Source organism: Neodiprion lecontei, chromosome 1 (genome assembly GCF_021901455.1).
Source record: "Neodiprion lecontei isolate iyNeoLeco1 chromosome 1, iyNeoLeco1.1, whole genome shotgun sequence".
NCBI lineage: Eukaryota > Metazoa > Arthropoda > Insecta > Hymenoptera > Diprionidae > Neodiprion > Neodiprion lecontei.
In genome coordinates, this window is record NC_060260.1 from 13801164 (window position 1) to 13828895 (window position 27732).

The 27732-nt window shown below is 35.9% G+C and overlaps 3 protein-coding genes across 23 annotated transcripts in view; 2 read left to right on the plus strand and 1 right to left on the minus strand.

Annotated features, from left to right (window-relative positions):
* Positions 1-5737: 5737 nt before the first annotated feature.
* Positions 5738-8324, minus strand: LOC107225888 (NADPH-dependent diflavin oxidoreductase 1). 3 transcript variants are annotated; one of them, XM_046733475.1, is made up of 3 exons: positions 8186-8324; positions 6158-7630; positions 5738-6088 (listed from the first exon to the last, which is right to left on the minus strand). In XM_046733475.1, the coding sequence occupies exons 2-3, from the start codon at positions 7600-7602 to the stop codon at positions 5863-5865; spliced, it is 1671 nt and encodes a 556-aa protein (XP_046589431.1). In that variant the 5' UTR covers positions 7603-7630; positions 8186-8324; the 3' UTR covers positions 5738-5862. The 3 variants fall into 3 exon arrangements, with proteins under 3 accessions (XP_046589431.1, XP_015521992.2, XP_046589427.1); XM_015666506.2 differs by lacking the exon at positions 8186-8324 and adding an exon at positions 7909-8165; XM_046733471.1 differs by lacking the exon at positions 8186-8324 and adding an exon at positions 7842-8165.
* A 191-nt stretch (positions 8325-8515) lies between these two features.
* On the plus strand, positions 8516-18631 carry LOC107225887 (ubiquitin thioesterase trabid). Of its 7 annotated transcripts, none has more exons than XM_046733429.1 (10): positions 8516-8648; positions 8812-8945; positions 9088-9270; positions 9676-10829; positions 11396-11671; positions 12704-12905; positions 13919-14211; positions 15073-15302; positions 15654-16080; positions 17262-18631. In XM_046733429.1, exons 4-10 carry the CDS (start codon positions 10069-10071, stop codon positions 17338-17340), a joined length of 2268 nt encoding a protein of 755 aa, XP_046589385.1. In that variant the 5' UTR covers positions 8516-8648; positions 8812-8945; positions 9088-9270; positions 9676-10068; the 3' UTR covers positions 17341-18631. The 7 variants fall into 7 exon arrangements, with proteins under 7 accessions (XP_046589385.1, XP_046589390.1, XP_046589378.1 ...); XM_046733434.1 differs by having other exon boundaries at positions 8812-8923; positions 9027-9270; XM_046733422.1 differs by having other exon boundaries at positions 8812-8923.
* Positions 18632-21769: 3138 nt separating this feature from the next.
* LOC107225886 (actin-binding LIM protein 2) overlaps positions 21770-27732 on the plus strand; it is a 43027-nt gene continuing 37064 nt past the window's right edge. For 12 of the 13 annotated variants that reach the window (XR_006903159.1, XM_046733405.1, XM_046733348.1 and 9 more), the window contains exon 1: positions 24903-25044. Coding sequence is in view for 12 of the 13 variants with exons in the window: in XM_046733405.1 (XP_046589361.1) it covers positions 24906-25044 (139 nt within the window). In the remaining variant the exon portion in view is untranslated. Of the gene's footprint in view, positions 21969-24902; positions 25045-27732 lie in introns of those variants that run through there. The other variant, XM_015666495.2, reaches the window with a different exon arrangement.

Sequence of the window (27732 nt, forward strand, 5' to 3'; positions counted from 1 at the left end):
TACGTTAATTAGAATAGATTAGATTGATGGTTTGTCGGCTAAATTCATATTAATAACGAACAGAAACAAATTAAACGAAATATACTGAAACAGTTATGCCAAAATGTATTAGCTGGTGGGAAATATCAGTTATTACAGGCTGAGGTTATTATTGATGATAAAATCAGCCAAAACTAGGGAAACGTGGGAATGATCTTGTGTTTATGCAACAAATCCTTGACTTTGACTCTGGGGAAGTTAAAATAGGGGCATTCCCAAAAAACACAAATAGCTAAGGCAACAGGGTGACTGCACGAGCATACCTGTCAAGACACCAAGATCATTTTGGCCAGGTGCTCGTTTGCTCTAGCATGGTTAGATTTAATGCGATCAAATAGAGTAATCTTGTTCCTGCCAAGCTCGAGACCACTGAACCATGGTCAGTTTTGAAATCCATCAACTAGGTAGCAGTCAGTAACACCCTTGCAACGACCTAACTCAAGGATATACGATTGGCTGGCGGATGCAGTGGAACTTCTTGTGTGCTGCCTCAAATCCGCCCAGTAGATTCAGTTATTAAACTCAATGATCTGGTCACCCACCCAGCGGGCAACAAGGTCGACTAGTTGATATCCCGGGATGCCCGTGTGAGCGAGAACCCACACTAGATAGCACTGTCCCCCGAGATTATACATGTCAAATAATTTCTGCTTTCTAGTAATTAAAATGGGGTTAAACATATTTTTTGTTTGCGGAGCCTTCAGGGCGGTGAGGACACTTAAGGAGCCTGACAAAATTAATATCTTCACGTAGCCCTTGTCTTTGACTAGGTTTAGGACTTCAGAGATTCGAGGGTGAGTTCGAAATTGAGGAACCGTTCAGTTGGATGTGTATTGACTTGTCTCCGAGGGGTCTCCTAGAAAAGATGCAGAATTGAATTTTCTTTGAGCTTACCATTAGCCCCCTGCGAAGGAGCCAGGTGCTCATCAATTCCAATGAGGATGATACTTCATGATGGTCACTTGTAGGTCCTGTTGAGGAATAAATTACCACATTACCAGTGTAGGTGAGGATTCTTGTGCTATGGCCAGTGTTCTAAAAGATGCATTTTAAGTAAGTTGAAAAGATGAGCACTCCGGGCTGAACCCTGGGGCAGACCCACGTTCGTTGTCCTGACGCTAAGGTCAGCCCCCTGAGCCCTACCATGAACCACTCTTTGCCAGATGACATGCTTCACAAAAATTACGATCCGGTCTGGAATGCCAAGTGCAGTTATTTGTTGGATGAGAATTTTCGGAATGACATTGTCAAATGCCTCTTAAATATCGAAAAATACACCAGCAAAGTGCTCCTTCTTGAGAAGATTTAATCTGATGTCCGTTGTAAGTACAGTGGCATTGTCGCTAACAGATTTTCCTTTCCTGAAACTATAAAAACAGTTTAGCAGAATTTGCCAGTTTTCAACCCACCAAAGCAGCTCGAAGTTTATTATCCGTTCTAGCGTTTTGAGGATTGCTGAGGAAAGTGAGATGGAAAATCGTGTGCTCTAAGGATTTTTTTGAAGAAGGATAAAAGAAAATATAGTCCTTCGGGAGGGAAGCGTTTGAGCACTTCGTTAATTATGAGGTCTATTTTTGGAGGTATAGACGGACCATTTCAATTTCTCTAGAGTTAGTAGGTCGCTATCTAATAGCTGGTCAAAATTACCCGTATCGGAAAATGAAAACTCTTCCGCCACGTAGGGATAGAAACATCGTTGGAGGCTGAGACTATGAACGGATCCTCCGGGGAGTAAGAAGTTATAGACTTAGTTATAGGAAAACTTTGTTTACGAGGTCAAGATTACTTCTACGTAACTTCTACGTTATAGACTTAGGAAGGTGGAATCCCTTTTGGAAGGGTTTTATAGATCTCTGGATTTAGTCCAACTTCGTCTGTGGGCCAAAGGAAGAAGAGAATTCTTGGAAGCTTTTCCGTTTGATATTTCTGAGGTAGTTCTTAACCTCCTTTTCAAGTTTGTTACATGCTTCTAGGTTTTCGTTGTTGGGGTTATTCCGGAAGCACTTAGCTGCTGCTCCGCGAGAGACAACCAGTTTGGTGCACTCATAGTTCCACCACAGCGCTGCAGGAGGTCAACCTTCGTGTTTGGAAGACCTCTTGGAACCTTTCGCCTGTGCTGCCAGAAGGAAGTCATATATAAAATTAAGAAACGAATTATATACGATATCGACATTTCCTTCTTTGATAAGAGTAGTGAGGAGTGTGACTTAATGAAATTCCCAAAGGACATTCACTCCACGTTGCCGAGAGAAAGTTTTTCCCTGCACTGGAATTTGATTTCCTCCAGTCGTAAATGAATAGGAAAGTGGTCACTATATAAAGAATCTCTCATTATAGACCATGAGGTCTCCGTGGAGAAAGCGGCTAACACAAAGGTCAGATCGAGAACACTCCATCTATTTAGCTCAGTATGAATCCTGGTGGCGGACCCGGTGTTTGGTAGAACGAGGTTGCTATCTTTAGATGCTTCCGCTAAAAATTTACCATCCTGGTTAAGGAGTTGACTGCCCCGTAGGGCATGTTGTGAATTTAAGTCACCAGAAACGATAAGCTTATTAAATTGGTGTAAAGTTTGGAAGAAATCCTGGAGTCCTTTTACTCTGGCGTGTTAAAAATTTGTTAGAAGGATGGTAAACGTATAGAATATGCAAGTGTGAGTCAGAAAGCTTGATTTGGACCATGTCCCACTCCAGTTTGTTTGGGAGAGGGAGATGGTTCAACTTATGATAATATAAGTCCTTGGATATGAGGAAGGCCAGTCGGCCCCCCTCCCCAGGATGGGAGTCAACTCGTCCTTCGTCACTGTGTTAAAGCCCTTGTGGGTTAAAAGTTGATTTGAGTTAAGTTAGAGTTCTGTGAGACAAATAACATTAAAATCATTGATGAATCCTCTAAAATTGTTCCACTTACTGTAAATACTGTGACAATTCCACCGCAGTAAATTAAGTGTGGTCACCATGTAGCTGATGGCGTTACCGCCTGAAGACCTCTTCTGAAGCTTTGATTATTGCAATTATTCTTTCAGAACCAGGGAATTCTTTGGCAATTCTTTGGCATAGAAAATTAGAAATGTCCCCTAGTGAGTTTCGAATTTCCGCTTTTACCCAGTCCATCATCCTCATTTTAGATTCATATGGGTAGGGAATGGATTGAGATGTTTATAAAACGTATTCGGTTTCCATGGGGTCACTGGGGGCATCGCACATCACATGCGGGGTGAGTGTAGTTGAAAAACTGCTCATAACTGAAACAGTCACGTCGAGTTTGGTTACGGCAAATTTTGCTTGATTGGCGTTCTTTTGTTTAAAGTAGATCGGACAGTTCCGATCCGACGCTCTGTGGCTGCCTTCGCAGTTCACAGCGAAAATTCTAAATGGATCTATGAAGCCAACAAGACCTTTCATTATGAAAACTGCCGCAGTTTATACATTTGACTTTTCTCCGGCATTGAGATTCAACGTGTCTGAAGTAGAGGCACTTTCGGCACAATTTAAGGGATGGGAGGTAAGGGAGCACGTCCCTCACGTTGAAAAAAATAGCCAACTTTTCAGGAAGGGCTACCGTCAGGAGCTCGGAAAACCCACGAAATGCTTCCTGTATACAATACCTCCGTAGTTAAGTCACCTAAGACCGTACAGTTTTCTAAAACTTTTCCCTCCAAAAGCGAGGAATCGACACCTTTAACTAAAGCGATTTTATAAATACAGCTGTCGAAGACGTATGCTCCTAAGGTTGGGTTACCCTTATAAATATCCTGGTCCATGAAGAAATTCGCATCCTCGATATTATTAAAGATACTATATTGGTTGATGCCAGAGGCTTTAATGCTAGTGACGCCTTTGAGTAGGCCGTTGCCCTTGACAATTTTCGCAAAGCTCATGGCACCTGAACCAGGTATGGGGAATGGTCACCCTGCCTGTATCTATTATCCCGGACCCTGGAGGATGGAATCCAGGGAGTGATCAGGTCGGTTCCTCTTTTATTAGGAGGCGAATTAGAATTAGAATGTGCCTGGCTCGCTTTCACTCTACGGTTAGTTGAAGATTAGACATTACAGTAACACAAAACGAACAAGTAACAAAAAAAATTGGAATACCCTTACTGAGACCCGAACAGCGGGAGGGGGAGGAATAGCCAGTAGATTCACCCTTGACCATTTCTATCAGTGAGATCCCAGTTTTTTTTGAAGATTGAAATCTAGTGTATGAATATTCATCCGAGTAGCGAAGAGCGAGGATGTAGAGGATAGGGTCGAAGCCGTTGGCAATGACTGTGTGGGCCAGCAGCGTTTGGTATAGTACCCTGGCCGATTGTGATAATCGAAAAAGTAACCCGTGGGTTATAATTTTCTGAGTTCCTGTCCATTGCACTAACTGCGAGGGGAATGCAAATCTTGATAATATAACACTAGGAATATGAATCAGTGAATTCTTGAAACTAGGATTTAAAGCCGTCTTGACCAATTCGGCCATCTTGAAGCACTCAGCCGCTAGCACGCAAAGCATAGGTGAACCTAAATCAGTGCAATTATATGTCAGTTCGTTTAACACACGATCCTATAAAAGCACACAAATCTTACTTAGCGTAACCGTAGTAAATATTCGTATCAAAGGGCACTACGAAATCAAGCCACGAAAAACATAATCATGGGTTTCTTTCAGGCTTTTCTGTTAGCAATTGTGATACATCTTGAGTCAATGCACCAGTGTTTAAGTATAGTTACTTGCTCATTAAGCACAATATAAATTTTCAAAGAAAACTGATTTGGTACGATCAAATTGAATCAAATTAATTATTTTACTGTTTCCAGTGTATGTCTACGGATTCGTTTTCCATCCATTTTTTTTTATATTTAACTTGTTACGATAAAATCACCTAGAATTTTCTAAATTTGTACGCAATACAGAAGAATCAATTAGGAATGGATGGACGGAATTATGTGTTGCAGATTGGATCGAATTGAAATTGCTCATTACAATTGAAATATAAAAAATTGGAAAGAAACCAAATCCGTAGATGTAAATATTTAAAATAATAAAACGATCAATATAGATTGTTTTCCGCACCATGCGATCAGTATTTTTACCAAATTTGAATTGGCGGATTATTAAAACGAATCTGTTTTAAAACGGTCTATTGGTAAGTGAAAAAATGATTCTAGACTCAACACTTATCTTACTATAGCGCAAGAGAAACAAAAAAATTTTACCCAAACAGTAAATATCTTTGAAATAACAAGAAACTAGAATTTGTAACAAATATATGAGATTTGGTCCATGAATCATTAATGTGTCAATCACTTAAAACAAAAGTTTCCGTCCATTTTGACAAAAGTAGTGTATGCTTATTATATAAATGATGAATTGCATTATAAAGATTATTTTCACATAGTAACATTTTGTCAAATTTGACGTTCCACCCCTGACGACTTTGGATCACAGTCGATGGCATTTAAATTTAAGCAAGTATTTGTAGATCGTGAAATACATGAAAAAATTACGCTACTCTTTTAATCGTCAATATTTCAATACAATTTCTTTGCAGAATCAACTTTATCTTTGTTTCATCTACGTAATTCTGGAATATAACATTCATTCTGCATACCTGTTCATCTTGATTCTTTTATAACGCTTTTTCATAGTATCTCATGATTTTCTCTTTTAGGAATCGTATTAAATTAATTTTCCATCTGTTCTGCTATTCTGTGTTTCACATTTTCAAGGTAGGTAGGTAGTTCTACAAAATATGGTTTATATATAGTCATCAGTTAATGATTTCTATTATCAACACTTTTGTTTGATCCAATCTTCGATGGTAACGATTCTAGCTCCAAGTCTCTGTTTGATAGCGTCCAGTTTTCTCCAATTTACTAACATAACTTTCAGCATCAGCATCTGTTAATTCACCGAATTTTTTCACCAGTGAGACAATTTCTTCTCTAACATTGCCTGGCATATTCTTCGAGCTACCAGCTAAATAAATATTTGCCCCGTTTTCAAGAAATTGCCAAAAAATCTTCCTATGCTCGCGTATTTTGTGCTGGACATATCTGAAATCAAGTATAGAGTACAAACAATCCTATTTAGTCACGTTTCATATTTGATAGTGAGACACTTACATTTTGTGATCATGATCCCTTGAGAAGGCACAAAACATTTTCAACTTGTTATTTTCTATCATCAATTCGAAATCTTTTTTACAATGATAATCCTTAAGTTGGTTCCTGCATCCAAAAAAAAGCAGACAATCCGATAAGTCGTTTTTCATTATTCTTTTTTCTAATAGAAATGCTCTGAATGGTGCAATACCAGTGCCAGGTCCAATCAAAATGGCCGGTTTAGAGTAATTGAAGTTAAAAGTTCCTCTTTGAATCCAAAGCGTGGTTTCGTCTCCTAGGTTCAAACTGGCAAGCCAATTTGAGCACAAACCCAGCCTAGGCTCGGCAAGTTTTGTTTTGTACCGCACAACAGCGACTAAAATATCAATTTCATTTGGCATATGTTTCAAGCTAGATGCAATGCTGAATGCTCTTGGTTTTATTGGGCTCATAATCTCGAATAATAATTGAATATTTAAATTCTTTGTGGCATTTGGAAAATCATTTAGAACTTCAACAATATTTCGTCTAGGCCTATTAACATAATTGTATAATTCTTCTTGCCCATTGGGTGTGGTGAATTCTATTAATTTCTCCTTTTCTAACTCACTTTCAGTTATTAGACTCAAGATCTCCATTGCATATTTTCTTGGCTTATAATTCAAATCCCAATATTGTTCCACAATTTGTCCCAGAGTTAATTTCTGCTTCAATATATTAGGAATTTGAATTTCTGAAGGACTTACAATGACAGTTATATTCTGATGTAAAAAAACTCCATTATTTTTTAACACATCAAAAAACTGATGTACTTTTTCAGCAGAATTCTTTGGCCTCAGGTAAACAACATCCCCAGGCTCATACTTGGCATTTTCGACATGAAATTTCAGCAATCTAACATCCTGAAAATGATCGATTGAAGTCATTCTAGTCGTTTCAATAACTCTGCCGACTTTGATGGTATCATGATTCATATATAATTCATGTCTATATATATCGTTGCGTGAATATGCATCTTCTGCAGTAACAGAGCTGCAATTATCAATGAGAGAGACATTAAATTTGGTGATGATGTTATTTTTATCACTCATTGGGATTCTTGTAGGAATATCAAATAATGTAGATAAATTAGTCCATAATTGTTCAATCCATGGTACTGTGACAGCATCAATACCAAGATCGTGTTGATCATCGGCCAATCCAATGGATAGAATCTCTGTTCCACCTAACTGAGCTAGTCTTTTACTTAATTTTTTCGCAGCAAAGTTGTACTTGACATAGGAACTATCTCCCAGTCCTAGTACTCCATAATACATATTGTGCAGCGAGTTTGCCAGTAAGTTTTTCCGCAATAAAAAGCGCCAAAATTTTTTCATGTTTGTAGGTGGGTCACCTTGACCAGCTGTGGCAACAACGAATATAACTATTCGTTCGGAAATCAAATTTTTTATATCATAATCGTCCATTGAAATGACAGAACAGTCCGCACCAACTCTGAAAACCAAGGATGGAATTAAGATTTTCATAAGTGTATGAGAAAAACTTTAATTCAATAACGCAAGTATCATAATCTTATGCAAATAATTGTAGCTACAAATGGACAAAAGCACGTTCATCTTGAAAAGTATATTGAGAAAGACGTGTTTTCTTTTTTTATTATTAGTAGTTGTTATCAATTCTATGCGAAAATTGAAATACTACGTACACATTTGTACTATGTTACATTTCGATCCGAGTTTTTTCTATCAGACATAAGAGTATACGAATTAAACCTTTTGGCATCTCTCCAAATTTGTTCTGCCACGTCCTGAGCCGTTCCAGTTTCACTTCCATATAATATTAAAATTTTCGATGTCATTTTAACAATTCCTATTATTCATGAGATATATAAGTACTGAAATGGACCGACCAAAGAGGGAACGACAAGCTACTTAAAAGACGATTTTTTAGGGTTAAGTTTTCAACTGGCTTAATCTTGCGACATCATTTTGTACCAAAAAATAACAGCAGACAACGCGCGAGTAGGGAAATAGTTCCTTGGTTATTTACTTGCATATTAATCATATCTTCGACGATTGAACAATAGTGATAGCTGTTCGAGAAGTTGTATGTATTATTTGACAAGGAAATGTCAAGGTCAAATGTCTAGGCTAAGACCCATATGGCGTAGAGCCAGAAATATATAAATAAATGAATTAGACATGCACGGCACACAGTCATTCAACTAGCGCAAATTGTCTACGTTTGGCTACGTTTGGTTTGACATCATGCAATGTGAAAGTGTCCGATTCACTGATCTCTTGATACTGGCGATCCAATTCGTCTTGAGATGAGGATTGATAGTTTTGCGACAACGTTGAGAATTGGCTGTAAGGATTTGGGGAAAAATATCTAATAATAAGTAGCGAATGTCAGATGCAAAGTGGAGGTAAGCGTCGAAACGTTGTTCAAAAGTAGGATACGGATATCGTCGATTGTAACATTGCCAATCTAAAAAGCCATATACCGGGTGGTGAGTAAAACGCTATGACAATGTACTTTATTTTGTTGTACTGACATTGCATTGTGTAATAATTGAAAACAGACAAAATATTTGAGAAATATTCAAGCACTGCATGATTGAAAGTTGCAAAATACACAGAGGGATAGACCGACTGCGTATAATATTATTGCAGAATTGGAATATTTGTTGATGAAGGTTGGCACCACTGGCTGTTTGCGAATGACTGTCAAAACCTACTTTCCCCATAGAAGTTCCCGAGGAAATACGATGTCAATCTCGTAGACGTGAGTAACTCTCGTGCGAGAAGTGAGTCTTCACTGATTTAACGCTCCATTATTCGCGACATGCTTATTTATCATTTTTGTCTCGCAACGTGAAAAAGAAAAGGCGATAAAAAAAAGAAACGCACGACGCAAACCCTTGTCAAAGTGCACGTAATACGTTGCAGTGGGGTGCTGGCCCAGAGCAGTGTCTTTCGTGCCTATTCTTTAACCAGTTTGAGGAACGAATGGAGTATTCTGGCATGTAACGAGATATTCTACCAGGATCTGGGGTATCCTGTCCGAGGCGAGGAATTACGCAGAACCAACGTCTCTTGAAATCCATTCGGTAGTGAAGAGAACAGGTCAAGGTTAACCGTTTTCCTCGTTTTTACGAATACTTTTTCCCCAGACTGTTTTGTTTTGATTTTCGATACATGTACATAATTTTATTATTTTTTGATAAAATCTGGTGGGAACTCTTACAATATATCTTTTTTTCTCCTGTTTCATCTTTCGGCAACTTGATGGTCATTATTGCTTTAACACTTCTTTTTTTTTTTTTAGCAAAACATGTATCGCCATAAATTGTTCACTTTTCTCTTCCTTTACTGGTTTTATTCGGAGTTAAAGTTTAGAGAAAAAGTCGCACTGTCTGTCATATTTGATTATTCATATGTACATTTTTTAAATCTTTATATGTCAAAGTGTTTTATCATTTTCTGCTGTTGAATAACTAGAGAGTTATTGATGTTTTTTTCTCTCCAATATTTCAGATAACTGCAGCTGCTGGTGGTTTAATATTCTCGCAGCAGCTTCTACCCTGTCAAAATCTGTCAAAATGTTCATCACGTGACATCAGCCGTCAAGAGATATGGAAAAACAATAAATTAACAATCCGCATAATTCCCAAGGAACAATTCAAGAAAAAAGGCCTATAGAAAAAAAAAAATCATCCCATTGTACTAACAAATGCTTTCTTGGTAATATAAGCAGAGGAAAAACTTTTCTTTAAAGAATACAACTTTGATCCATCTCCGTTAGTTAGTGACAGAAATTACCAAATTAAGATTTTAAAGCAATAGTATCGATCGATTAGTCGAATCATTTTATAAGTTGAAAAAAGTTGAAGGAAAAAAAAGTAATAGTAACAATCATAGGGAATTAAAATGAATAATCAAGGTGAGCAGACGGAGGGTAAATGGAATTGCGAGTATTGTACATATGAAAATTGGCCCTCATCTTTGAAATGTACAATGTGCAGAGGGGCAAAGCCTTTATTCGGGGAAGATATTTATCGTTTGCGCGATCCAAGTCCACAGCGATCAGGTTCTAACGTAGCGTCTGGTCCAGTACCTCAAATAAGTCAGTCAACAGACTTTTGCAACCTAAGCCCTCAAAATTACAGCCAAAATTTGCCTTCAGGAGGTAAATGGGCCTGTGACTTATGCACCTACCTCAATTATCAAAATACAAATCGGTGTGCGCAGTGTGGACACAAGAAACTGGTAAATCACTCCACATCTATACATTCGACAGCCTCAAATCTACACGAACAACTAGCACCATTAAGGCTGGGCGATCCCCCGCCTAACCCAGGGTCAAACCTACAGATAAATTCTCCGTTAATTAATTTACATCCTGAAAAGTACTCCTATGCGCAGCTGAATATGCCGTTGTCTAATACGCAGCAAGAGAAATGGTCGTGTCCGTCGTGTACCTATGAAAACTGGCCAAAAGCTACGAAATGTATAATGTGTGCCCATCAGAAGGAAAAAGAAAGAAGAGAAAGATCCATTACTAATCTAGGACTTATCCTACCCAGTCCTGACCGGGATCAGTGTCAGAAAGGCCTTCCGTCTCCGTCTCCGCCTCATACTCCGTACATCCATCAAGCTCATCGAGATGAAAACTTGGCAGTAGCCAAAAGGTACATGTATTGGCTTGCAAAATCGTGTTTATAAAACTTACTAGGTATAATTACTACACAGCTGTTGATTTACTATATATTTTTTCAGCCATTTATTGCAACAATAATTGAGACATTTACAGTAGTAATCCAATAGAAGATGATTAAAATTACGTAAATATGGATTCTTCAGTATTTATTTCGTTTTGTACATACTTTTAGAATACCGTGTGATAAACGAAGAAATAAAAGAAATAATTGAATGTACAATGAAATGAAGTATTCTTAAATTTTAATCAAGTTGTATACTTTATAATGCATCAGACTTTTAATTGACACGCTAAGAAATCACTCGTACTGCTCATTCAAGTAAAGAAAAGTAAGAAAGTAAAGATACTATTTCGAAGTTCTAGGATTGTGAAGCTTATGAAATAAAATCACTAAGTCAATACATTATGAGATGCCGTTCAAACTGATGCCATATTATATCGATAGTGATAATGATAGGTCGACTAAAAAGTGAAGTCAGAAAGATGAAATAGAAAGATAAAACAGGAAATTAACGCATTTGTATTTTATGGTTACAGAAGTTCTCATAGATATGAAAGAAACGATACTTTACCGGCTCCACAATCACCCAACAATTGTGAATATGAACGCAGATTAAAACAGCTTAGGCGTCATACAGACTGGTGCTGGTTAAACGCATGCCTCGGCATAGTTGAAGGTGATAATGCACCAGTCGAAGCTTATTTGGCAAGCGGTGGAGACCCTGCTCGTCAATTGACGCATTCCGAAGTTCTCCTTTTGAACAGAAGCAGCGCTTTTGACATTGGGCATACTCTAGTTCATCTGGCAATTCGGTGAGCATGGAAATTTATGTTTGCATATTGTATTAAACTGCATATTGAGGAAGATTTTGAATTAATTCAATATTTAAATAATAAAAGAAAAAATGCACAAGTGCTAAACTTACAGACAAAAGAAAGGCTTTTCAAACAATAAAACAAGAGGGACAAATATTTTAGAATTTATAGCAATACCCATCTTTTGAGAACGAAAAACGTGACCAATACATTCTTCATGTTTACATTTGCGAACGGCATTGAAACAATTTATTGCGTATTATGGCTACGAGTAACTGATAGCAGTATTGAACACAAATTCAATCGTACTGCGAGGCACACCAATTTGTGCAGGCATTCAACAACTTCTAATTTCTGGAAAATTTCCAAGGATTCCAAACATGCAGTAGTAATTTACTACAAAACTTTTACTATGTAGCTATGAATCATTTCCCACACAGCACATTCATAGGTTAAAAACATTTTAGATGTTCAGTATGACACAGGACTATCGCTCCATTGACTACCAATGTGTTTGTCTTGAAAATCTATGAGGTTGAAGTTAGTAATGTTATTGTAACGAAACATTGGGGAAAAAATAACTTTTTTTAAAATTTCACAATGATTTGGAAGGAACTGAGATTTCGAAATATCAGTCTTTTGTTTCATTACAGCTTACTGAATTTCAGAAAATTCCAAAATCACAAAGTGGTCATACTATTATGGATTGTTTCGATGAATCTTATTGACATTTTATTACCATTGCCTGCATGTAACTTTGCTGCCATGTAAATAACTGGGTAGAGACAATTCTTCATTTGTACATTTCACTCAGTAGTTGTTTTTATATATGGTAGTTCATAGTTGCAGGATTTCGAAAAATGGATGAGTGTTATTCTATAGACCATCATTGGAAAATATGTGTCCATATTTTCTGGGTTATACCCAATTCCAAATTATTTAAAGAAACATTCGATACTTCACTCGATATTTCATTCTTCATTTATTTCAGGTGGTATATTTTATAATTGAAGATAATTTTATCTTCAGATTCCAAAGAGAGGATATTCTAGCTACACTGTTGGCACAGATCGAAGGGTCCGGGTCGGGTGTGAAGAGAGTACCAAGTTATGTGGCACCAGATTTGGCAGAACAAATTCGTCGGCATGTAACAAATAGCATTGGACTCCGAAAAGGTTCTTTTCCATGCTGCTTTGTTATGGACATGGCTACCTTCGCACTACCTGCTGAGGTTACTATCATTACTAGTTGTTATAAACTCAAGTCAAATTTTCGTAATTTGGGAGGCACTGTGGTAAAATTTTTACTCATTTTCACCGCAACCTTTGATTTAAGATTCGAATTCTTTTCCGTTAGACAGAAAATGTCTTACAATTTTTGCTATTATTGAACATTGAAAAAATGATCTATAACTTTGACAGAATTATACATTATGGAGATCTATCAATATGTTTTGTCAAACTTTAGTTTTTTGAAGCTAGGTTGAATCTGAAGAATTACACATTTAAGGGATATGTTTTTCCTGAATCTCATTTTACTAAAAGTAACAAAATTCACATTCTATAATAAGCACTTTGAATTCACAATTGTAAGTTTAATCAATATATCAACAACAAAGTTACTATGAATGACCTCCAAGTAAAGACTTCTTGAATAGTTGTTATTAATATTTTGGGAACAAAAGACTGCCCATGTTTTGTGAAATTGCTGTATTGTTCTGAATATGAGCCGAGGTTTTTTGTCGTTGACAGCACCTGCCAAAATCATGCTCGTCTCATATGTGGACCCGTCCAGGTAACTAAGAACAACACCCTGAAATATTGTCTCAGAATTGGGAGTCAGCTTATACTCCGAGCAATACGGTAATATCACACCTCCGAGACATGCGTGACACAACTCAAAAATTGTCAATTTTTGAGTTTGAACCAGGTTTGAATTTGCAAAGTTCAAATCTATAAGCTTAAAAAGTGACATTTCTGTAGTATAAAAATTGGTCGTCACAGAGAAAAGAAGAACAGGTAACTTCCATAAGCATGCAAGACTTTTACTCATAGTTATTTGTTTCTACTGAAAAATTACAATTTTTGAGTTGTGCCACCCTTGTCGCCGGGGTGCGATATGACTAACAGAAAATCCACAAAGTCCTGGATCTAATCGTAGTATAGTTTGAGCTAATTTTATCTGTTTTTCTTTCGAGATTTTGGTAATTACATATCTACAGTAACAATTAAAGTTAAGAAACAGTTTGATCAATTGAAGGTTGAAGATCTACCTAGTATAGTTCAGGAGCAGATGCTTGAAGAGTTACTTGACAGAGAAGCACAACAACAGCTGGAAGGTGGAGGTGGAGAACCACCGGCCTTGAATTGGTCATTAGAAGTAACTGAAAGACTTGGAAGTAGATTACACGCTCTGTGGAATAGATCTGCCGGTGACTGTTTGTTGGATTCCGTAATGCAGGCAACATGGGGCGTATTCGATAGGGATAATACGTTACGTGGTGCTTTAGCTGATTCACTGCAACAGGGTGGACAATTGTAAGTATGTTATCGTTAAACCATACCTATGCTGAAGTTTTGTATGTTACATTTTTATACTTTAAGATTGAAACTCACTAAATGATGATTTTAATGAATTCATTGGTATGGTTGGATTCCTTTTCAATATTGAAGTAAATATGTCAATTTACAAATTTATCCTATGCTAGGTTCAAGGTATACCTAAAGTTTGTATTCCAATGTCATAAAATCTGAATGATATAATACGAAGGTAAATGGTCATAGAACAGGGGCTTAATTTCATGCACTGTGATAAGATAAGAAACAGCACTAATTTTGTTTTTTTTCGTGTTGTATTTATTGGGAGAACAGTGAGAATCTACACCAATATTAAGTTCAATAAAAACAAAAATGCCACTATCGACTGTATAGGTTTATTTTTTTCTTAATTGCTGAAGCTTTTTATTACAATAAACATATTGTTTCAATGAAATATCTGTATAGCAAAAGAGGCCACTGGGAGGTGCGTTAGACTTTACTTTTTATTTGCTAGTATATGCATTTTTTTACAGTGCCTTCAGGTTAAGTGTATTGAAATCTAATTAAATCTGCAAGATTTACGTTATATGAGCTATTTGAAGCAAACAGTAATGTCTGAAAACATATGGAATGTATCAGTTTCCTGTCGGTTTTAACAATGTTTACAAACTTTGATGATCTCTTAACTGTTAGCATTAGATATTGCTCACAATTCCATACTGGAGTAAAACACGTTCTGTTTTTTCACAGTTCTACAGCTTAAACTGATAATTTCTTACTTCAACAATATCGTACAAGAAATGTAAACAGGTAACTATTTAGAATATCGTGGGAATGTAATAATTTCGTCTCATTCGCCAGTTTTTATCCTCGCTGGAGGGAATATGAAGCATCGCAAGCAGCGCGGATGTTAGACTTCACTCTTGAAGAAACTCAATGGCAAGAAGATTGGGAAAATCTACTAGCAACTGCAGCCCAACCTGGTAGCGCACTTGAGCAATTGCATGTCTTTGCATTAGCCCACATATTGCGAAGACCCATTATTGTTTATGGTGTCAAATACGTCAAGAGTTTTCGAGGTGAAGATATAGGTCAGTTTCATCAGATCGAGTGGAATATAAGATCAAATTATACATTTAATAAATGAATTTATCAAAAATGGTAATTTATCACGACATTTTATAAATTCTTCTCGGGGGCTTTTGAGATATAAAAGTACTTATAAAATCACAAAAAATGCACATTCTTCTTAATCAAAGTCAATCTTAAATAACTTAGAGTTCTGTTAAGTAATTATATCAAAGTTCATACCTTTGCATCACCCTTGCCTTGTTCACAATCTCCCATAATTTATTTTGGCAATGTTACCTTGTATTATTTAATTTTCAGCGGTTTTGACTTACTTGCAATGAAAAAAGTTTATTAAATATCTATAATTACAGGTTACGCAAGATTTGAGGGAGTTTATTTACCATTGTTGTGGGAACCATCGTTTTGTATCAGATCACCAATCGCTTTGGGTTATACCCGTGGCCACTTCACAGCTTTAGTTCCAATTGAGCCATACCCATCATCAAGAATCCCACCATTAGCTCCACATGCTAATGTCGGAGTTGGCGGTGTTGGTGCCATGCCACAAATGCAAATGCAAACAACATTTATGCCATTAATGGATCGTGATCGTAAGCTTTTACCGATTCACTTCCTAAGTTCTGAAGAAATTGGCCGTGAGGAAACCATATTAAAACAGTGGCTCGACGTTTGCACAACAGAGGGCGGTATTCTAGTAGCTCAGCAAAAACTTCACAAAAAACCCCTGCTAGTCGCGCAAATGCTTGAAGAGTGGCTCAACCATTACCGAAGACTTGCGTGAGTATATGGAAACTATTGAGTTACACATACTGACATATGGAAGTAAATTGTGATAAGAACGATGATGGTAAAAAATGATAAAATCTATTATGTTGAAAAATATTAATTTAACGTGTGTTTTCTTTCAACTTTTCCTTTATTATGGTAACGAATGACTGCGATACTTAGAATTAAACCACTAAAAAGTAAGGCCAAAGTATTCAAATAATTGGATAAACTAAAAATTAATATTTGTATGTGCCCACAATTTTTTCCACGATATAAGTTCAATCAGTTGAAAGTGTTTCAATATTATTTTCTGTCTATTTAATTCGGGATATTGAATAAGGTTTAATTTTTTGCCGTAATTATTAAACGTTTGCTACTAATCCATAAGTGATATAATTAGTACTTGGAAATTTGATCTGAGGTTCTGTTTGAATGCAGTAGAATGTACAAAAATTCTATTCTTGTTTCTTCATTCTATTCGAAAGAAATAGTCCTCAAAGATACAAGAAGTGAAGAAAAATTCGCAAAGGATTTTCAGCAATTGTGAAATTAAAGTGTTTAACATTGACTATTGTTGGAAAGTCCAAGGAACGTGTGAGAGTTTAGAGATTTTCTTTATGCAATATTTACATCAAATCATAAAAATCTGCTTCATTTAGCAAAAATATGATAACATCTTGTGATTTATAGTAATTTTTGACTGAGGATGATGAAGTGTGACAATTTAGGTAGTTATTAAATTGTATCCTATTTTCTGCACTTTTCATTTATTTCTAATACCGTTCCCTTTTAATTAACATGGATATAAATATGCTTTCGGTATAATCTATAATCTTGTTATAATCATGAAATTATTAATCAAGTTCTTTCATTTAAATTTTATGATACTACTTATAATAGAAATGTAAAAAGCAATTATGACGTATAACTTAAGATTATGAAAAATAAAATTACAATGTTTAATGTTGAAAAATAAGTAATTGCTCCATCTGTTAGGAGATAGAGTTAGAGTATACAGTTACAGATGCTTAAATTTCATTATCCGTTGAATAGTTGATCAGTAAATACCTATTGTGCCATTTTCACTTTGAACAGTTTTAAATGGTGAATCGTTAAGCAATACCAGAAAAAAACGTAATAATTATTAATGATGGGAAGTTTACCAACAAGAAAATCCCGTATTCTTTCAGACAGATGAACAATGCTCCATTTTCTCGACCAGCAACATTACAAGACTACAGCAGTGATGGGGATACGGAAGATGAATAAGAAAAGCTCAGATAATTGATAAAATTATGCAACTTGGTGAAAATACATTTGTTTCTCTCCAGTCAGCAAATTTAGAATGGTAAAAACGTCTGCACGGGTGCAGCGATATGGAAATACCAAGTCACTGTGCCTAGAATCATAGAGTACGTAATATGACTTGTATACAGTGCAAGTACGGAGTTTAAAACTTCAAGAATTACCCTCTCATTATATATTTGAATCCTTATTCATTCGCAATAGCGATTATACAATGAATAATTACAAATTAATATCTCATTAACTTATTAACTTATTCGAATTACTGTCAGCGAAGGTTTCATATTTCTTTCATTTACCTGCATAGTTTAGTTGTATATATTGCCAAACGGCAATAAAAAATTGAAGAATATTTGATCGTTGGTGAATTTAAGATTTTTTTACATCTTAAAATATGAGAAAATTTTATTCATTGTTGAACTAGAAATTAGGTAATTTCACCAAATTACGCACCACTTTGTGGTATTTCAGCCGTCCTAGAGAAAACGTAGTATCTATGTATACAGTATCTTGGACATAACTTACGCTCTTTTCTTTATAAATATTGCGCAATCAAGAGCATGAAAGATCATTGTCTTTTACGTCACTCAATATCCTGTAATGCAATACTAGGTTCGTACAGACTAAGTAATGAGCAGACGTACTCAAGTGTTTGTAACAAATGCATTACTCCTTTGAACTCGTTTTATTTTCTTTCTTGCACTGATACATCGATTTGATCCAGTTTTACTAGGGGAAGAAGAAACTAAGAACTCGATGTTTATACTTTTCTTTTAAATCATAACGCATTTTCAGTTTCTTGTTACATCCTTCTGATTTGACTATTTCGAACCTAGTAATAATTGGATGACAATTTATGGTTTTACTATTATTCATCTCAAATCTGTCATCTGAAATCGGATTTTTTAATATCTACGGTCATGCCAAGATTCTCCGCTGATTGATGGACTTTTGAATGGTATTTGGTACAAGTTTTCGATACTTCAAGATTTATTCTTCAAAATGAATATTCTGTAATGATTCTGAAAGTTCAAATGAAGTATAACCGTGCTCGTAAACAAAATATTGTAGAAACAGTATTAAAAGAAGGCATTCTGAACGTGCAACTTTCAAACTTTGATCTAATGATACTCCAAAGATTCATTTGAAAATGAATAAATTGATTTGTTGTAGAGCAATAGGCACAATTTAATATGGCATCAACTACCTAATAAACTTTGTTTTGGAAAATTGAATAAAAATAATAAAGATTCGACTTTTCGATACTTCTTTCGGAATACATAGCGAAAGAAAGGTATAACTTAAGATTCTATTTCAGTAACAAAATAAGAATTATACGTTATTAAAGGTTCAGTTTCAGTACTGGTACTGGCGAAGCGGATCCTAGAGACGAGAAATGGACAAAAATCATGATTTAAAGTCACGTTCAATATACAATGAATTCCATAGGCATACTGATCTTCCCTTTGGGCAAGATATTAACTGATAACTGAATTTCTTGGCTTTTTGTTTATTTTACGTGAATAGAATCGCATATTTGCCATGTATACAGATTGTACAGGTGAACTAATTCACATGGGTTTATAGTCTCATGTTTATCGGTGGTGTTAAATACATAGCGATTATAGAAGGATGGAAGCAAAAGATCAGCACTAAGTAAGAATAAGAGATGATACCTGCTGTGGTCGTATTGCTTGTATACCGGCTATTGAACTCGTAGTACAAGTGATCACTTATTCAAATGATAACACTAATCAAAAAAGTACAAAAAGCGCAGAAAACGTGGGTTTATTTACCAAGGTTTGCTTACTTCGTTCTTCGTTTTTACTAACTAATGTAGGATCTAGTCTTGTTAGCACTGTCGTTTTGGAATCACAATGTGATCTAATTTAGTAATTTTTAAAAACTCACGAATATATTAATTAAATAGAGAAAAGTATTAAAATAATCATTCATTTTTCGATTATTACGGTACAATCTACGAGTATAGCAACGATAAAAGTGCTGGAATCTGTATAATTTTTGTGATACATACATTGCAATTCCTGATCTTATTCGGATATACTCGGTTTCGTTAGTTAATGGAAACTTATCTAACAATACTGATTTTGTTGGATACCTCCTGTCGCATACCATTGGTGGTGTCTACGTTGAAAAATTACGAACATTATTATTTCAAGTTTATTTACTATCCAGAGTGTAAACTTTGGAGAATATGACCTGTGATGGAGATTAAATGAAATTATATATTTCCAGAGCTATTGTCATAGTATAAGCTATCTCGAAAATTATGTGATTTTTTCCTCTTCGGTGTTGCCGATGAGATGAGAATTATATTAAATGAGAAATAGAATTGTAAAATATGAAGAAAAGAAAAACAGATTTGTTAATCTTGTATTAGAGTTTGTTTATTGCCGTTGAAATTTTTTGGCCGAATAAAAAAACGGTAAAAAAATTATCATTTGAGTTGTTGCACGAGAGAAAAAAAATGTCATTTTTATATGTGCATCAAGCAGAGAAGCTTAGAATAATTGGATCGTAGTTTTTCTTATTCGTTGAAAAAGATGGTTGCAAATATTACAAACAATTGAATTTCACTGATTTTGTAATATGCAGGGTTAAATTCACTCTGTATAGATGTATGTACCTTAGAATAGGTAATGTCATATTGTTTTAGTTTGGAACCAGGCGTAATATTTGTTCAATTGAAACAAGAAAAAATATGAATCATCTATTTTAGGTGTCTCTAGTTTCTACACATATAAACATATTTCGCGCAAAGACCCGACTGACAATATATAACGGTATATTAATATAGATTATATGAAATGGATTATACTGAATAATATATCGATGTAAAATAATTCTATATTAAATTTTATTATTATTATTATCGTGAATAACTAAGTGTAAAAGAGAAAAAAAAATCCAGAAATTTTTTCATGGTGCAACCCAAAACCACTCAATGTAAATTGAACAATGCTAATCATATAACCATTACTGCGATACAAATACGTAGAAAATAAGCTATGGATAAAATTAACATGAAAAATTTTACACTATTTCCATCTCCTGTGATTTTATCTTCTTCAAAAATAGTATATACAGGACTCATTTGAGGCTTTTTCGAAAATTTCAAACTTTCAGTGTTTTCAAACGTTCAGTGTAAAACTGTATTTGTGTTTTTACCAATTGACAGTGGAATATCACTCACAGTGAAAGTTTTGTTCGATTCAAGCTAAATCTGAACCACTGCACAAATCAAGAAATAAAAAAAACTCAGGACCGAACGAACACAAATTCAGAAATGTCGGTATAAAAGTTATGTTATGAATACGTGCCTTTAGGCTGTTAACCGTTGAGACGTTGCTGTACATACATCACACAGATGTAAAAATTCAATACAATCCAGAAATGCCCCTTCTTCGTTACAACTCTTTGGTGGTATATTCTCTCTGGACTTTCCTCGTCCATTGGCTCACAGAATACGTAAAAAAAAGGACAACGTTGTTACTTTTATGGATTTTTATAGACTGAAGAACAGATTTAAAAAAAAATGTTTTCGTATCGTAAGGTGATTTAAAACGGTATTTTTTAAATATTTTTTACGATTGTCCTATACAACGACACATGCAAGGTAAGCTAGCAGGAAAGATTTTTAAACCGAAATTTGATTAATGATTTTATGGAATATTGATAGTAAAATTGCAAAATGCACTATAAATAATCGATGTTTGAAAAACAATGTGCAAAATTAGTATTCGAAAGAATTTATAGAATTGTTTCCCAACCGAATTTATAGTGAAACAGTAGTTGATTTTGTCTCTAACGCAAGTGAAACAATGGTTGCGTTAAGTGAACGTCAAATAAAATACACTCATTTACCGTTAAAAGTTAAAACTATATTAAGATTGGAGTAGGCTCATGTTGGTAAGGATATTGGTAATTGTCGAATACGCAATTAACATGGTGAATGAATCTAATAATTGGTCGAACCTAACAATGGTTATTTCAAATTTACCGGTAAGAAACTTGCTCACCGGGGTTCACACGAGTTCTTGAAAAGTGTGCCGACTCGTCACAGGCGAACCCCATTGGCCGTCAGCGGCGTCACCTATGTGTTTAAAGGTAGGGGTTTGAGGTCGAGAAATATAAGACTAGACTAGACGGGTACATGCAGCATATTTCGTATCGCATTATGCAAGCGATAAAATTGTCACTTCCGTCGCCCAAGACCCAAGCGATGGTTATTTTTAACAGCTGTAGAAATACCCTGGAAATTTCAATTCTCATAGACGAAATCAAAATTCGATTGAAATTATGCCCGGTGACACATAGCTCCCCCCCTCCCAAGTCGCCCCCCTCTATCGCAGTTGTCCCCACTCGCCATGCTGCCTGCGCGCTTCTAACTGTGCAGTGATGTCGGACAACGAACGTGCCGTGAAATGATTGTTCTTCGACTTTAAATGATTTTTCTATGTGAGATTAGAATATCTTTTTACATAATTGTGATTCGTGGTTTGTCATGACTATCTGAGATTTGTGGCTGATTTTTCTTGGTGTCTCGACTATTGTAAAGGGTTGAAAAATGGGTAAGTCCAAGTGCCGGCTTTAACTGTAGCCTGCATACGCCCCTACAAGATTGCTTGTACTAACATTCCTACCTATTATTCACAATATTCTGCTACTGAGACGCGTCAACGGTGACTGATGTTTTTACTATATCCGTACCAATACTGTAATTAGGAAATTATCTTGGATTGACCTTCCTGTGTTTGTTATTTGTCTTGGTTTATCCAATTCCCTATTATTTATCCCCTTTTTACGTTAGTATTGCTATTTACGTCTGACCTGCATTCCTATTCCAAGGGTTGGGCACATTTAATTCAATTTCTTTCACTGCATTTTCTCAAAGATTTTCTTCAGTTCGTAGTTGATTCCACGAATTTATGCATTAGCTGAATTATATCTTTTTATTCATATCATTCATTACAGTCGTAACCATGATTATTATCAATTAATTTTTCTCACGGATTGCGCGTTTATATTTGTGAGCCGTATGTATAGGAACCTAGATACGTGTATACACGTAGCACTTACAATAGAGGTCTCGGAGTCCTAATTGACCCGAAATAATCGTTACAGTATGAAAAACTTTGAATCAATATTCAAAATTGGCTATTGATTTTTCGTGCCCTATGTATCTCCAAATGTCTATGGCACAAGGGGTGCACGTATGCCATTGAATCATTATAACGCTGTATTGTCGCGATGTAGAAATACGGCGATTCTGGATCGCGAAACGGGTAATATTACAGATCTGGTTGGATTTCGGTGTATAATGATATTTGACGAACCACTTTATTCGCAGTTTGCGAACACGCGATGCTTCCTTGTTTTTTTCGGTTTATCCTCCTTACGTCAAATGCCCCATATTAAAGATCGAAAAGTTTAAAAATGTCTGTGCTAACAAGTTGCAGACGTTATACGTGTAATATACACGATACAAGCCATTATAGACCCACGTAAACGTACCTACCTACCTACACTTATGTACATACCTTATACCATTGAAACGGCACATTACGTAACGTTCAGGCACAGTGGACGACGGGCTTATTTAAGCTATATTTAAAATTGCTTTATCTAAATTTCGAAGAATCTGATAAGATAAAAGGTTTTCGTAGACTTTGCCAATGGCATGTTTGTTGGCGATACATAGTTTTAGTTTAGTATGTGCCCAGTGTAAACGTGCTGGTTATTAACCTCCTGTTTATTATTATACACAAATACATACGGTATGTTATGATCTAAAATAGAGATTTCTAAGTCTGTAGAAAATGAATCTCTGAGCCGATGTCTTACCGAATGCCACAACCATTGATACCATTCAGCACGATGTAGTTAGATGTTCTTTTAGTGGTATACGCAGATGGTATCAAATTCGCTATATTCGCATCTTAGGACGAGAACCGAACGGACGCTATTCATAATGACTGGGTTACAGAGAAAACCACATGAATGTAACGATTCGTTCATATTCAAGTTATTACACACTACGCTCCGAGAAGTTTGTAATTCAAGACGTTGCAATCTTATCTTTACTTAGAGTCAGATAGCGACTGGATATTTTATACAGTTCGTTATTAGCAAGTACTATCAAACTGTCGATGGAACTAAGAACAAATAGTGATTGATTTCGATGTGAAATTGTTTTCATTTCAAAAGAGAATAGCGTGTTACATTTTTTTTTTCAACGTTTCACCTGTAAAACTAATGATTGCATGTAATTTTTTTGTAATTGCATCTTTCGTACAGACATTTTCATCGAATGTCTATTTGTGGTATTTGTAACGTTATGTATTTGTAAAGTTATATTTGCAATCCCCTGTCCGGGGGAGTTATATGCTACGATATATCAGAAAATGGTAAAATCAACACGAATGATGTCACAACTAGGAGAAATTTGCTTATCATCGCATATCTCAAAATTTTTTACTTCCGACTGATCACGAAGACTCTTGTGATTTTTACCGTTAGCCGAACTATAAATAATCCTTCCCGGTGTAACATAGTCGAAGGTCGAAAACTTGTATGAAAAAGTATACGCAGTCTCCGTCAATCAATCGTGTCTAATGGCGAAACGAAAAATGTCCATACATCCAGTGCCTCGAATGAGATGAGGTTGGAGTTCTATGTGACGTGGAGTTACACGTTACGTTAGTGTAACAATACATATTTTGGGACGATAAATCGTTGTTTCGCAACTGCCAGATTGCCTGAGATTTGGTACACTGTAATCATGAAAAAAATACTCATATTCTGCAAACTTCAACTACTTCTGTCTCATTGTAATTTGCGATATGGCGGTTATGTCTGAACGTATCGTCATGTAAAACAAGTCGGTTGTGAAGTCGCGTTATGAAATTCTGGGACTTTGAATGAAGAAGGGTGGGCTGACGGATGGTGCGCAGGCCAACCATGTTTATCCTGCAGCAAATTAGTTGTATTACGAAGCAATTGGACATTGCACGAAATTGAGGAGGAAGATTCAAGTGGGTATTTTCAGTCTGCAATTTTTGCTGCATTCACAAGAACGGTATTAGGTAGTGCGAGCTTCGTACATCCTGAGGTAACCTCGAGTTACCAATTATAACAGTTAATCGTTTGGATTGTTTTTCACGCCTTTATCTTATCGCTAGCGGGTTAGAGCCGAGGCAGACGAGGTGTGGAGTCGCCGCCGCACCTCGAGAAATACGTGCGTCCCTCACCTTCGGACTTACATAACTGCCGTAGGATTATTGCTGGAAACAACATATAAACCTGCGTGAATCATGTATATATATATATATGTATATATATATATAGCAAAAATATAAAATCTCTTATTCCTGGTGCGTGTGTGTGTATATATATATATGACATGACATGACACGATTCACCTAGGTTTATATGTCATTTTCAGCAATAATCCTGTTGCACTTATGTGAGTCTGCATGTGTGAGCGTGCGTGTGTGTGTGTATACCAAATGAAGACCAAGATGGACGAAAAGCTTACCTCGATGGAGAGCAAAAATATAAAATCTTCTCCCGGTATAGGTGTGGCTGATAATAATAATAATAATCAGACAAAAAGTGCCGAGGATACAAGGAAGCTTTTCAAAAAGCGTGAGAATTTCTACCATTATCATCCGTGTGTCAGTGCAATGTTCAACATAGTTTTAATACTAGGTCTGAGCTTACGATACGCTTCGTAGACATGATTTTTTTTCCGTATTACAATTACCATTTTTTGGTGGAAATGTACGTAATGTTACGGAATATTCAAGTACCTTGGGTATGATGACGAAACGCCGTAAAGGTGTCCTTGTACTGATCATTTAGCATTATACGAAATTTGTTAATATGCAATTATAAGAGGCTACGTATGTAAGAATCGTACACAGTTGCTAGAAGCTGACATTACAGCCGACCTCAGAAGTGCATTAGGTTATTATATTTGACCCCACTTGACAGCATCCTATTTAACTCCATGTCTGAATTGTATTAACATATCATTAAGAATTATAGTGGCATTTGGTCACATATATTTCGCATGTGTTAAAAAATATAGGAATGAGTTCAGGAACGAGAAAAAAGAGTGAAAACGAAAATAGCAGCGCGGAAACAGTAATTTAGCCAGTCCGATGAAGAGTTCAGCGTTTACAACATATGACGTCATGTTAAGTGTTATTATGATGTCACCACGTATTTTTAAACCGTTGTAGCGAGAAGGCTTAATACATTATACATAGATATATATACCAACAAGCATATACATGCATATACTGGATACTTATATGTGTACGGTTTCGATTGTTTACGCAGTTATGGATATTTGCTCTCGATTCGCTCCTTCTTACTTGTTGCACCAACAATTGAAGGCCTATTGCAAATACCGAAAACGGGTAAAACATTGATAATTATCCACTTGAAACTCGAGTATATGCAATTTTACGTATTACTGAAACTTTTAAAAATATCAGAGGTCAATTGTGCCCCACTTGTAGAGTTCGTCAATTGGTTGATGAATGAATCTGCGATTTGATCAATTAAAAGACGATAAAAGTACGTAACAATGAAAAATATCGAAAGTACACCGTGTCGGAGTATAAAGGCAGATCACTCTGTGCCAAATTCTATGAGCACATCATGAACCGCAGAATTGGTAAAACCACTGTATAATCACTCGTCAATTTTATTTTGGAGACAATTTACTGCTGCATAATTTGAAAATTTGTGTCAACCACCAGCGATAATTAATACAACGGATGTCGAAATCCTCTGCGAATATATAGGAACTTGAACAGGATCTTGAAATCGACAAAGTCCTGATTTTTATTGTTCAATATCGTCATGAAATTCTTCTCCCAGTGTCGTCGACTGCCTTGTCGACTTTCACGGTGTTATATCTATAATGTCGAATGTTTTCTCTTTTTTTGTCGGATGTGGCCCAGTACGCCTGATCACGGCGTACGCGAGCATTGAAATTCTTGCGGCTGTTCAGAATAACATGACATACCTGATTTGTTAAATCTTTTCCAGATACATTATACTTTATTTATTCGAAAAAATTTTCTATACGAAACCTTTTTTACGTCAAGGTGGTTGTAACGGAAATTAAAAAATGAGATAAGTTGTTGATATTTACAAGAGGCATTCATCCGCAAAATATACGTCATCTATTAAAAGTTGATATACTTTTACTATTTCATTTCTGATAAAATAGGGTTCGGAGTTCGTATCTTAAACATATGCTTAGATAGAAATTGCAAAAAATAAGTGAAATTGTCGTACCCCTCCTTGAGAAAAACATTTGACATTCATATCAAAACATATTAGATCATGTATTGTATTTTTTTTCATAATTAGATAACGTGTTCATAAGTTTTCATCGTGCCATATATGAAAAATATTCTAAAGTAAGACTGTGAGGTATAAGCGACTCTGCACCTCTTTTGCTCTCTTAGAAGGAACCTTCACGCGTCACCGCGCGTTTCACTCGCACTATTTCGCCGCGCCGCACGCTGGCCCGCTTACGTAGTTGTCATGATTTTGACGTTACAACCTCCTTAACTCCGCGGATTCGACAACTCTATTCACATGGAAGATTGGGAAAATTAGAGAAATTTTCAAACTAATGATAATATTGGATAACTTTGATATAAAGCCTGTAATACAGTTTTATTGTCCTAGTAATTTGCCCATTGCAAAAATTACTTGTTTGGGATCCACTGTATACAAGGTATCCCGTTTTAAACGAGTCATGACGACATCTTGAAAACTGAGCGTGGTTCACGAAAAAGTTTTAGATCAAAGTTGTTCGGTTTCAAATGCCAAAGCTGTTGAATTATTATATAAAACTATTGAGAAGTTGACGTGCTTGTAGGTCGTGCCGAATTTAAGAAATCGAAATAGGGTTGGCATCGTATCTTGCCAGTCATCTCAAACGTCAAATACTATTTGCTTTGAGAATGTTGAATATTATTTGTTTTGATAACGTTTGGGTTGGCTGTGACGGTATACGATCACTGAACTCTCATACGATTGTTGCATTTCAGCTGATACTACAGCGGATACGATGCTTAACCTAAAATGCGAGCTGTAACTCCAGTTACTTAAAAAGGCGTATGTATCGTTCCGCAGATAGAGAACCTCACTGTACACGTCCTTAGTCAACGTTGAAATCAACAAAATAAGCAGTTCTTAAATACAATAAAAACGGGCACGTGACATATCGTGAAAAACTACAGCAGTGCTAATAATAACATATAAGGGATACAGCGATACCCGAATTCCAACTTTTCAAGTTCCCAA